The sequence below is a fragment of the Canis aureus genome, chromosome 6 (assembly GCF_053574225.1).
Source record: "Canis aureus isolate CA01 chromosome 6, VMU_Caureus_v.1.0, whole genome shotgun sequence".
Classification (NCBI taxonomy): Eukaryota; Metazoa; Chordata; class Mammalia; order Carnivora; family Canidae; genus Canis; species Canis aureus.
This window is the reverse complement of record NC_135616.1, coordinates 62196502-62209968: the sequence shown is the minus strand read 5'-3', so window position 1 is coordinate 62209968 and position 13467 is coordinate 62196502. Positions and strand designations below refer to the sequence as shown.

The 13467-nt window shown below is 36.9% G+C and overlaps 1 protein-coding gene across 3 annotated transcripts in view; it reads left to right on the top strand.

Moving 5' to 3' along the window:
- HMCN1 (hemicentin 1) overlaps window positions 1–13467 on the top strand; it is a 464969-nt gene that overhangs the window by 102123 nt on the left and 349379 nt on the right. For all 3 annotated transcript variants that reach the window (XM_077901922.1, XM_077901921.1, XM_077901923.1), the window contains exon 2: window positions 6692–6762. In XM_077901922.1, the coding sequence (XP_077758048.1) occupies window positions 6692–6762 (71 nt within the window). The remainder of the gene's footprint in view (window positions 1–6691; window positions 6763–13467) is intronic.

Sequence of the window (13467 nt, the reverse complement as noted above, 5' to 3'; positions counted from 1 at the left end):
TTTTGCAAATAAAGTGTTGCTTCATAAATATGATTCTGGACCTCTGAATTATATTTCCCCTGAAAACATGATCAAAGGACTGCATTGTTTAGTTGAGGAAATAATCAGACTGAGGTTAAGTCTATTCTCCTAACATATGGAAATTTTCACAATATTAGGGATTCATTTCTGAGGACCAGTAAAGTGTATTTTTTTCTTCAACAACATTTTACTCTTTTTATAACTTTTGTTTATCCCTCACTGATGTCTAGATTTATTTGAAAGACCATTAATGCTAAAGAATTGTCTAAGAGAACAATTAAAACTTTGAAATGAATTCTAAAACTTTTAAAATTAAAAACACATTTCCTTATAAGAATATCATTATTTAAATTTTAAAATGTTCTTGTACATAGTATTCATTTTCTTCTTGTTTGCTTTCAGAGTACCTTGATCACACTGGAAAGCTTGTTAATTAAATTTTATTAAATAACATGACAAAATATGTTTTCTTATCTGAGTATACCTTATCAATGCATGGATGTGTTTTGGTGTTAAAATGCCATTTTTTATTTCAGATTTCAGGTTAAACTAAGAGTTTGAACTTTGTTGGCCATTAAAAATCCCACGGCTGTTTTTGCAAGCGTTCTTGCTGCAGCTCTCTCGGGCTAAGGTCCAGTGTAAGCAATGACATCCTTCCTACTCAATATACCTCAAAGTCCTGTGTCAATTATTACGGCATTCTTCTTTGCTTCCTGTTCTAAACAGCTGTGTAACGTTGCTGAATTCATGTTCATGATTTTTTCTGTATCCTGTTCAGCAGCCCAAGTGAAATGACCCTTGCATTTTACAAATATTAGCTGTAATTTCATTAAGTGCGTATAGTTAAGGTTATCATACAACTCATTGTGAAAGGAATAATCTCTTTGGATAGTGGAGCAGAATGTTATTTAATCAATGTAAGATAACATGCTAGGCATGAATTCACCATTGGCCTGGATTTTATAAAACACACCAAATACATCACTTCATGTCAGAACACTCATTAAGGGCCTTGAAAATTACCTATTCTCGTGTGAGTACAAATGTACTCAATTAAATTAGTCCTGAAATATACTTGGCATTAGCTTAATTCAAAGTCAGGAAACAGTTCTGTTTTCATGGATTAGATGCAGATCATTTAAAAATGGTGCTGGACAGCAGCATTATCACTGAGAATAGAGAAATCTGGAAAGAGTGTATTGTAGATTAAAGTGAAAACAGTAAAAGTAAATATAGTTATTAATCTGCTTTTCTGTAGCATCCTAAAGCAGGGAATATAATTTATTAATTTTCATTTAGACAGCTTCAATGCTTTGAATATGTCTATTTACTAGCAACTTTGCACATAGAAGACATTTTAATCTGGGTATTAACTGAGCAAGAGTAGAATTTGTAGAGCATGGAACATGTTGAGATTCAGTTCATGGAAGGAATTTTGAGCAGCTCATGTCCCAAAGCTTGGAATTTCTCTGCTTTCATGTCACCCTCTGTTAATTTGGTGCTCTTTTCAAGTTCTAGCTCCTTCCTCATCTCCTCCTTGATGCCTTCACTGTGTATTTCCCTAGAGTGCAGGGGTCTCTATTCTCTCTGGACACTGAGAAAGTTTGCTATCTCTTTCTGTATTACTTGGCTCTTTTCAGGCAATAAATTAGACTTTCTAATTTTTCATAGCTTGCTGTAGCTTTCAGCTGTATTTAAATTATCATTGTGACAAATAAATAAGCCCTATGATGTATATTTTTTATTTTTCTATAATGCTTTACAAATATTGTTTAGTTTACTATGCAGCTAGGGCTTCCCTTCCTAACTCTCCGCATATTTATGTGCAACTCTAAATATTAAATCAAGAACTATATAACTTTTAAAACCAATGAAGTGTGAACACTGTTATCCAATCACACACAGGCAGTGTTTAAACCCCAGTGAGCAGCAGTAACTCCTCCTGTTATCAAGAAGCACTTTGAGTAGGGACGCCTGGGTGGCTCAGTGGTTGAGCATGTGCCTCTGGGTCAAGTTGTGATCCTCGGGTTCTGGCATCAAGTCCCACATTGGGTTCCCAATGGGGAGCCTGCTTCTCCCTCTTGTCTCTACCTCTCTCTCTCTGTCTCTCATGAATAAATAAATAAAATCTTTTTTTTTTTTTTTTTTAAAGAAGCACTTTGAGTAAAGAAAAACTGTAAGGAGCAGAAATCTGTTAGTGGAAAGGAAAGAGGAAGTGAGAAACTGGATATTGATCTTGCCAAGTGAAGCAGTGAAAGAAAATATTAACTTGTGAACTTCTTTCCATTATTTTCACAAATACAATCCAACAAGTCAGATTAAGAGAACAATGGCTGAGATGCTGGAAATAAATCCAACCCATCTGATAAGTCCCTAGGAAACGAGAAATAACAAAATGAAAAGAGAATGCTTTAAGAGTTTTGGACACTTTTTTTTTTTTTTAATCAAAAGTGGTCTTCTGAAGCATGACACATATATTTCTTATATTTGTAATAATGCATGTTGCCCTAATGTTTCCTTTTTTTAAGATTTTATTTTATTTGAGAGAGAGAGAGAGAGCATGAGTGGAGATAAGGCAGAGGGAGAAGCAGACTCTGAGCTGAGCGCAGAGACAAATGCGGGGCTCCATCTCAGTACTCTGAGATCATGACCTAAGCCAAAGTCAGTTGCTTAGCCGATTGAGCCACCCAGGAACCCCTAATGTTTCTTTTTAAGAAAATTTTATGTATTTATGTATTCATGTATTTATGTATTTATTTATTGAGAAGGAGTGCATACACACGTGAGCAGAGGGAAGGGCAGAGGGAGAGAGAGAGAGAGAGAGAGACTCTCAAGCAGACACCAGGCTGAGCACAGAGCCCACGACATGGGGCTAGATCACAGGACCCTGAGGTCATGACCTGAGCAGAAACCAAGAGTCAGTGCTCAACCAACTGAGGAAACTAGACACCCCTGTTTCTTTTGCTTTTTAAGATAATCTGTATGTGGAGAATTGTACCTATTGATTATGCATTAATAGCTTGGTTGAAGTAAAGACCAAAACATTTGGTTAATAGGGAAAACTGAAAACTTTCTTGGTTGACTAATCAGTGCCGTCATATTAATTATGTTGCATGGTGTTTTTTTTTTTTAATTCCTCTTTGAATTTTAAAGATTTATTTATTTATTTATTTATTTATTTATTTATTTATTTACTTACTTACTTACTTATTTATTTATGATAGAGAAAGAGAGAGAGGCAGAGACAGGCAGAGGGAGAAGCAGGCTCCATGCCAGGAGCCCGATGCAGGACTCGATCCCGGGACTCCAGGATCGCGCCCTGGGCCAAAGGCAGGCGCCAAACTGCTGAGCCACCCAGGGATCCCCTTGCATGGTGTTTAGGTATAAGATGGAGGCTCCATGATGTAATGAAAAGGGCAAGAAATAAAGGATCTGAAGGCCTGGCTCTTTAACCTTTAACCTTTATTCTTTTTTTTTCTTTATTGTTCTTTGGTCTGGAAAGATAATATTCAGTTATGCAACAATAAAGACTTCTGGATGCTGCATGCATCAGATTAGGCACTCGAACAATGGCCTTCTTGCCTGTGGTCCAGAGGAAAGGAGGAGAAAGTTAGTAATAATATGATCATCAACAGAATGAAGATCTTGGAAAAGAAATATTAACTAGCTATACATTGTGTAGAGAATGTTTTCAGATATCTTAACTTTTTTTTTTTCACCACCAAAGCTTTCAATTTCATCTTCACTGGACCTCAAATTTTATTGTCTGTAGATAAAGATAGTGAACCAAATAGTCTTTAATGTCCTTCTAGCTCAGTGCTTCTACTTGGAGATTGATGATTGACTGATTGATTTTTGGTAGATTTTCTTTGTAAACAGCTAGATAAAAGTAACTGAATAATGTGGAGATGATCTCTGCATTCTGTTAAATGCTATGCATCTTCATTTTTCTCATGCATGTCTTTGTTGTAAAGATATTATCAAGACAACATTAAAGAAAATTGGAGAAAAGGCAAAATATTCAAGGGGTAGGACTTAAATCAGGCTTTTTAGAATGAGTGGCATATGGGCAGATGAAAGACAGTGGGGGGTGGGAGATCCCTGGGTGACTCAGTGGTTTAGTGCCTGCCTTCCGCCCAGGGCATAATCCTGGAGTCCCAGGATGGAGACCCACATCAGGCTCTCTGCATGGAGCCTGCTTCTCCCTCTGCCTGTGTCTCTGGCCCCCTCCCCCCTTCTCTCATGAAAAAAATAAATAAAATCTTAAGAAAAAGAGAAACAGTGGGGATGGCCATGGGGGTAATGAGGAAGCGCAATAGCCTCATGCTTAGTAGCCTCATGCTTCACAAAATTGGATTAATTGAAGAGAGACTTGGAATGTCTCGGAGAATTCCCATTTAATTCTGTAAGCAACAGAGGACCGTGTTCAGGCAGGAAGAGAGGACAAAGTTGTACCTGCTGGATGTCATCAAAGGTTTGGCAGGGGATGAAACCAAAATGAGCAAAAAAGGAAGAGAAGAGGAAATTGCTCATAACACAACTGGCACAGGGCTGTATTAAGTGAGGAGGAAGACTGGAATGGAAGCAGGTTCTGAGAGGGAGGAGGGCTGATTTTGCCAAATAGTCATATCATTCAATTCAAAAGAGTTGGAAAGGTTACTTACAGCTGGAGGGATATGGCAGTTCAGCAAAGCCCTTACCTCTCCGGAGTATTTCTCATAACAGATAAAAGATTTATCTCAGCTGTCCAGTGTAGTTTGCAAAAATGCTTCTTAATGAGCTTCAGGAAGGATTTCCTATCTTTGCTGAAAACAAATGGGTATTTGAGTCTATGGATATAAATGAAGGCTAATCAGTCCCCTTATTTTAGTAGCAGTCCTTGATCTCTACTCTTGAAGAACAGGCATATATCCAGGGCTATTTTTTAAATTCAAATTATAGGGCATATTCTTGTGTGTGTGCCCTCTTTATTCTTACATAGTTGCTTTCCTCTAGTATTCTTCGTATTTTTTTCTAATTCTTGCACTTTGAATTCTCGAATTATTTCGGTATTATGCCATGTAAGAACATAGAAGTTTGGCTTGACAACGCTGCTGACAATTTATATGTCAGGGTGTAACTGTCTGGCATATTCTTTGCTATTTTGCATTCCTTTGCAAAGTATGCCTTTGTTTAGTCTTGAGGGAGTAGGCTTCTATGATTTTCCATATACTTGGGACAAGACTTTCACATAACTAATAACTGTTCTGCTTGGTATGGAATGCAGATGTTTGCATTTTCACACAGTTTCTCCAGTTGCTTCTCCATTCCTTTTGCATACTGCAAGGTGTCTAATCTATGATGAAGGATAGAGACATTTTTTTTTCATGTAATTTCTAAGAAAAAATTACATGGGTTATGGCAAATTGGGTTTCTTTCCAGTTTACCTCATTAATTTCTAAAATCTTACAGTCTGTTTTTGTGTTATATTTAGCACATTATAGAAAGCCTAATTATTATCCTTTGAAGTCATAAAGTCTTTTTCTAGGAGTGTGCCTTTGAAGCTAGAAAGTGTCTTATAAAAATTCAATGTTAATAAATATTTTTATAATTTTGTATTGTAGTTGCACATTATCATTTTGAATGGAGCCTGTATCTTCAATAGATAAAATAGAAAACTTTTCATCCACTCTGGGAATTTAAGACGATACATCTGTGCACGTAATACTCTGATGAATTTTAATACTATATTACTTAAATATATGGATGTTTCTTAAGGAAGTAATTGATACCTATAAAGGCCATTTCCACTTGTCTCTTTTAAAGCTTGCTTTTTTTAAAAAAAATATGATCTTTTTGGATTAAAATGTTTACTATAGACAAGCTGTATCATATATAAAAATATATTGCCAACTTAACCCACTCTGGTATTTGGGCTCTTTCTTTTCACCTGACTTACTTCGGTCCTGATTTTCCAAGGAATGCAGTGGCTCTACTTGTTACCATTTGTAGTAGTGATTTGTGCAGTACATCAGGGTTGTCATGAGAGTGACAGTGACCACAAAGGTGGTTATGGTGGTCAGTGTCAGCTCAGGAGAATGGTGTTAGTTCCCCCCAGTAACCCCAGCTGGGGGGAAAGAAGTGACAGGACTAGTTCCTGAACTTTTAATGTTCTCATTTCAGTGCTTCTGCCAGTTCTTAAAAAACCCTGTGGCATTGAAGTTCATTCATTTGTTTTTATGTTGTTTAATGTTAAATTTTTTATTTTGAACCAATTTGGACTTAACGAAGTTGCAAACAAGTTACAATATAAAATTGAAAAAATAGAATTATAGGCTGGATAAGTGATTAGAATCTTGCAACAAAGTAGGTATTCAATAAATGTTCACTGAACAATGAGAGTAAAAAGGGACTGAACCTAGGGTCTCCTGACTCTTTGTCTTATGACATTTTTGATTGCCCCTTTGCATTTCCTGAAGCTAAAAATTCACCCTGCATAAGCATGATTTCCAGAAAATTGTAAGTAATTCTTTGATAGCTATAAACTGAGAAACAGTCTGTTGTTTTGTTGGCTATATATTTCTTATTAATAAATAACCATGTAGTGGAAAATAGAAAGACATTTGCAGACACAATAAAGTCTTTAATGCAGTTGATTACAATTTATCCTATGCTATTTTTATCTTCATAGAAATTGGCCCAGTGACAATTACCACAGATCCCAAGAAATTTCAATATGAACTCAGAGAACTGTATGTTCAGGTAAGTGCTTGCTTTCAGTTTTATTTGTTTTAGGGGAAAGGGAAATCACCCTTTTAATTTTTGTCTGATTTCCCTTATTTTTAAATCTGATAGAAATAATTGTTGGGTTTTAAGTTCTAGTACAACTTCTTTTTCTCACTTGAGTACTGAATGAATTGAACAATAGAAATAGGAGTGGGGCAGATTGGATTCATCTTCATTTATGAATCATCTATGGCTGCTTTCATGCAACAATAGCAGATATAAGTAGTTTTGACAGACTGTTTGGCCCTCATAGCTTAAGATATTTTCTATATATGATCTTCTACAGAAGAAGTTTACTGAACCTTGCTCTGAATGAGTCCCTTCATTGAGAGTCATAAGCAACAGTTAATCCTTTCCCTATAACAGAAATAATATAATTAAAATAATTTTGATATTCTATGCTATAAATCAACTGTATAAAAATTTTTGACCCTAAATATAATTTGGTTATTAGAGAAGAATAACATTGGTTTAGCTGTTATTCTGAAAACAGGACTTGGAGATAGGGTTAGTATGTACCTTCTCCCTAGTGGTGCTTTGAGATCATTGTTGCTAAATCCATTAATTAAAACAAAAACCTTGGGATCCCTGGGTGGCGCAGCGGTTTAGCGCCTGCCTTTGGCCCAGGGCGCGATCCTGGAGACCCGGGATCGAATCCCACATTGGGCCCCCGGTGCATGGAGCCTGCTTCTCCCTCTGCCTGTGTCTCTGCCTCTCTCTCTCTCTGTGTGTGACTATCATAAATAAATAAAAATTAAAAAAAAATAAAAAAAATAAAACAAAAACCTTGCTCTTTGGGGCTGCTTCACCATACTACCCTCAGTGGATCATCTCTGCTGTAGTCATTTCCAAACCTTTGACCACTCCCCATAGTTCATCTAAGCTATTGCTACCTGGATCTTTGAGTACCTTTCTCCTTCAGGGCTGCCACTATTCTAGGGACTTCAGCATTAATGGGAATGACCTGTCAGAACCTTCTCCCCTCAATTCCTTGACCTGCTAGTCATCTTCAATAACCTGTTCTTTACTTCATCGCAGTCTTCCATTCCCACACACACCCTCTGGACCTTATCATCACTAATCCATTCACCTCTCAAATCACTAATTCAAGCATCTGAACTGCCAGCAGCAACCATCTGTCCACTAAGCTTTTTGGCATAATTGTTTACAACTGCTTCTTCACCCCCATTGGACACTATCCTGTCTCCCAGGTCATCAAATCTGTCCTTTTTTTTTTTTTTTTTACTTTCCTCCAATCTAGCTCAGAGTTCTATCACTTCAAAAACACATCTTGTTCCTTCTTGTCCATTGCTTTTCAGTTCAAAAGGAAAAACCTCATTCTTCTCTGACTCCAGTTATCTGCATAATTCATGCCTGTCCACCAGTGGCCAAGTGCTGTTGAAGTCTCACAACAGGGCAGGTTGATTCCACTGTAAATACAAACCCACGTATCTCCACTGAACTCTTCAATACTCCCATGATCTTACTGTGTTTCTTTGGTCAATTAAATTTCTCATTTCTCCCAATGACAATTACAGATCTTGTCTACTCTTTTTAAACCTCCACCCCTCAACCTGTTACTACTGGTTGTTTCAGTGAGTGACCTACTCTGAGCGAGTGACCTCACTTACTATTTCAAACATAGGCACATACAAATTGCAGCCCTCCCTTCCTCATATCTCAAATCCACTGACATCTGGCACCCATCCTATTCTCATTCTTTACTCGATCTCAGCTCTTTGGCTTTCTCAGGATCCTAGGACTCTCAAACAGTTTCTCTCAACTGCTTAAAAGTTCCCATTTACTCTTAAGTGTGTCCTAGTCTCAACAAAACACAAACAAATCCCAACAAACCAAACCATAAAAAGCAAATCAAATCCTCTTATAAATAATTTTTCTCAAATCCTCTTATAAATAATAACTTTTATTCTTTATAGTTCCTTCAGTGTCAAGAAAGTTGTCTGTATTCACCACCATCATTTCTCCATACCCGCCCCCTCCTTCATCCCTCCATCTTTGTCACTCTAGTCCCCACAGCCCCACTCCATCAAAGTAGTTCTAGCTGGTGACATGTGAACTCTGGCTTGTTAAATGCAGCGGAAACATTTCAGTCATCAGCATATTATATGGACACCTTTGTTGTCTTTAACAAATACATCCTTCCCTACACTCTCATTTTTCTTTCCATTTTTCCTCAGCTTCCTAGGCAGCTCTTTCCATTGCTCCATACTTGGTCCTAAATCCCTGCTCTTTGTCCTCTGTTTGCTACCTTTGTGAATGATGCCTTCAATATTCTGGTTATACTACCAAAAAATCTGGATCATCCTTAACATACACCTCCCTTTTCCCCAACATCCAAACCATCAAGTCTTGGTTTTTAACTTTCTAAGTATTTTTTATATCCTCCCTTTAAGCAAAATCATCCATACCCACATAAATATTTCTAGCCTAGACTTTTCCTCTGAGATACAGACCCTTATGTCAGTCTCCTGGATGTCACAATGGCCCTCTTCAGTGAAACTCACAATGTGCCCTTTTCCATTGCTCCCTACTTGGTCCTTGCTCTTTGTCCTCTATTTGTCATCTTTGTGAATGATGCCTACAATATTCTGGTTATACTACCAAAAAGTCGTAATCCCCTTTCCCTCAATATCCAAACCATCAAGTTTGGATCAAGTTTTTAACTTTCTAAATATTTTTCATGTCAATTGACTTCTATTTCTGTTGCTACTACCCTAGTCCCAATGACTATATCTTTAGTCTAAACAAGTGCAAAAAAACCACTTCTAAGTGATTTTCCTGTATTTACTCTTGCTTTTATTTTCCAGGCTATTCTCTATTTTAAGAACAAAATGATCTCAAAATATGTCTCTGAACATTTTCCCCTAATGCCCTCTGCAGTCATCTGCACCTCATCAAATTCATCCCAGGATTTTGAGTGACCTGAGATCTGTCTCGTTTCAGCTCTGCCTAGAGCCACTCTCTCCTTTGGGCTCTGTGCTCTATCTTAGGGGCCTTGCATAGAGCCTCCCCATGTGTGTGTCCTTACCCATCTCCTGGTGACATTTTTGCACATAGTCTTCTCGTTAGATAGGAAGTTCCTGTCCTTCATCCTGCCTTCATTTCCACATTCCCTTAACCTAGTTTGAAATCCTGTATTCAAAGTCTAATCTTGAATATCACTTCCTCAAGAGATCCTGCCCTGTCCTCCAGGCTTAGTCCTATCTCACTGCCTCTCTCCATCACAAAGTAGTTGGGATTTCACTTTGAAGAATCATGTCTGATTTAGCTCATCACTACCCTAGTACCCTCACTCTTTGATGAATGAATGACAGATGAATGAATATGCCACTATATATGAATCAGCAGAGTCCAAATTAGAGTTTGAAGTTTAATAGCTTGGTTTTACTGTTGGGTGAATGATTTGATTTGTAACTGTGCATGGTATGAGCATAATGGGGGCATAGGGTGAAAAAAACCAAAGCTTGGCATTCCAAATATGTATTCAGTCATGTTTCTTTTATTGTGCCTATCTCTACAATTTTTAAGTTATATACTAAAATAAGCTATATTTCATAAGTATCTAAATAGATTTGTATAGTTATCCCTCATCTATTTCTCTTTTACTAAATTTATTCTGATGATCTTTTCCACTAATAATCCTCTATTTCCTTTCTCTTATACTGTGTCATTCTTTTTTAATCATTTCTTGATACTTACTTAGAATTTACTTTTCTGTCCCTCAATAAGGAAATTCTTTGCCATTTTGGATGTCCAGATCCTCTGAAAAAAATCTTTCCATAAAAATTTCTGCTCTGTACATGGATCATGGGAATTAGAAATTGTATTGTGCTGGTTGTTAAAATTTGTATGATGCCTTATTCTGCCATGAGCTCCTGTGAGCAAGAGCCTTGTAGCTTTTGTTGAGCTTCTGATTGACCTGTGGGATGAACTGGTATATTCATTAGAGTGGACTTTTTTTTTTTAATTTCTATTTATTTATGATAGTCACACACACACACACACACACACACACACACACACACAGAGGCAGAGACACAGGCAGAGGGAGAAGCAGGCTCCATGCACTGGGAGCCCGACGTGGGATTCAATCCCGGGTCTCAGTATCGCGCCCTGGGCCAAAGGCAGGCGCCAAACCGCTGCGCCATCCAGGGATCCCTAGAGTGGACTTAAATAGCTGTTGAATAAATAGATGCTATTTATGAGTATAGCCTCTTTTAAAAATACAGATTTTGACAGTAAAAATTATATCAAATATAATTTAAACTTTCCTTGATGGTACAAAGGATAACTTAAAGACCTAATTATCACTTTTCATTACACGGAGATTCAGAAGGGCTGAGTAATGGAGATTTCTAGCTGAGAGAATATTAAGAAAGGATTTACTATATTCATTTTTTCTATGCAAATATACAGCTGAACTGTATTCTTTAATATCTGGCTAGAATGAAAATCCCCACTTTCTCATTGAGACCTGGTACTGGCACTTCCTGATTTTGCTGCCTCTCCCTTTCTTTTGATCTGAGAGGATCTTCAAGGAGTTACCTCTATGCTCCATTTGTCTCCAGGGTGAAGGATCATGATTCCTGACTCATATTTTATTGACTCCCTCCCCAGAGTCCTGGTGCATCACCTTCTGGAATTGAGCCCAATACAGGCACTCCATAGGGTTATATCATATCTCTGTTCAAGAAAATAATCTTTGTTTTTCTTTCCTCCTGGAATCGAAGCTGGTGTACATTTCTCTGGAGGTTTTCTGTGGACTGGATACATGTTATGGGCTTTATTTTTGCATTATCTTGGGATCCAAGAGGATGCTTAAGTAGAACAACCAATTTGGAAAGAAAACAAATATTTACTTTTCTCCTTTATTCAATATTGGGCATTATTGTAGGCACTGGGGCTATCATGGAAGTTTTTTGTTTTTTTGTTTTCCTTTCAAAGATTCAATGTTTCTAGTGAATTATTCCTTTTTAAACGAGTGGCAAAAATTTCATTAAGTAAGGGTCAAATATGAAAAGACTCAAGGCTACATCATCGCTTAACACCTAATCTAAAGAATATATTTTGCTTTCTCTTTAGTGTTTGGTTAGAGAATGTTTTATTATTTCATGAATCAGTCTAGAAACTAAATCTCACAAATTTCATAAAATTTTAGTATGAGATGCAAAATTTTGTTTTGTATATAATTTCTAGACCCCTAAGTTTTTCTTCTGCCACTTTTAGTGATTCCCTCAAATCATTGGTATCACGAGCAGCAAGAATTGCTGTCCCATTAAAATGAACTTAGCTTTTAAAAAAAAATTTAAAGTCAATTAATTTTTTGCATTTGTAATAGTTTAGAAAACAAGAAAAGTAAATTTAGTTTTAAATAAATTAAATAATTGTGCATTGACATTACAGGAGGCCTGGCTACTTTCTTATAGTGATATAGGTAACTTGAAAAGCATTTAAAACTTAGAAAAAAATCACCAAACTTAAATCACTAAATTTATAACATTAATTTCATCTTCCTTTATCATCTGTCATCTGGAAAACAAGAAGTAACTTGAAAAGCATCTGCGCTTTTTCTCTGGGGAAAAGAAGAGAAGACACATGTCAACAAATGTTATTCAAATCACACAGAGCTTGGGAAATTAGTATCTCTGTAAATATGTAATGCAAAGTCCTGTCTTGGGGTCACATTTTTTATAAGAAACAATAACCTTTTTTATTTTTAGAAAATGGTGTAGCAGTAATATTCTTTTACATCTTTTATCTATATAATTTTTTTAAAGGTTTTATTTATTTATGAGAGAGAGAGCACGAGCAGGGTTGGGGAGAGGGCAGAGGGAGAGAGAGAGAGAGGCAGACTCCTCGCTGAGCAGGGAGCCTGATGAGGACTTGATCCCTGGCCTGGGGATCATGACCGGAGCTGAAGGCAAACATGTAACCGACTGAACCACCCAGATGCCCCTTATCTATATGTTTTAAACAACAAAAAGTAATTAGTTAAACATTTGAAATGCAAAGAAAAGGAAAGTTTTACAATAATGGAATTACAAGCATTCGTACAGGTAGTTGGTCCCTAAAGCAAATCTATTAGTAAAATTGACCTTTAAAAAAAGCAGGAATAAGACTAAAAATATGTAGAACAGCATTGTCACATAGTAACAAGAGAGTTATGAAGAAGATGGAGGCAAGGTTCAATTATTGCAGTTCTTTAACAGAAATAAACGGGTAAATAAACAAACTGCAGCAGGCTGAGGTTGAGTGAAAAAAAAATGTTTTGCTGAAGTGTAAGAACAATTGATGCTAGGATTAACTGCCAAAGAAGAGTATGGGAAACCATGGCCAGATAGGCCATGACAGTTAAAAATAGGAGGACAAGACAGTGCTGTTTTTAGAAGAGCAATTTATGATAACAGTTTAGTATACACTTTGTCTACTTTCTAGTATTAGTATGTTAAAAGTATGCTTTTTATTTCTAGATTTATAGGAAAATCTTCTATATGAATTTTCAAAACCAAAGTGATGTATAATAGAAGGAAATTAAGGGGCCACCTGGGTGGCTCAGTTGGTTAAACATCTGCCTTCAGCTCAGGTCATGATCCCAGGGTCCTGGGATTGAGCCCCATATCAGGTTCCTTCCTCAGCAAGGAGTCTACTTCTCCCTCTCCC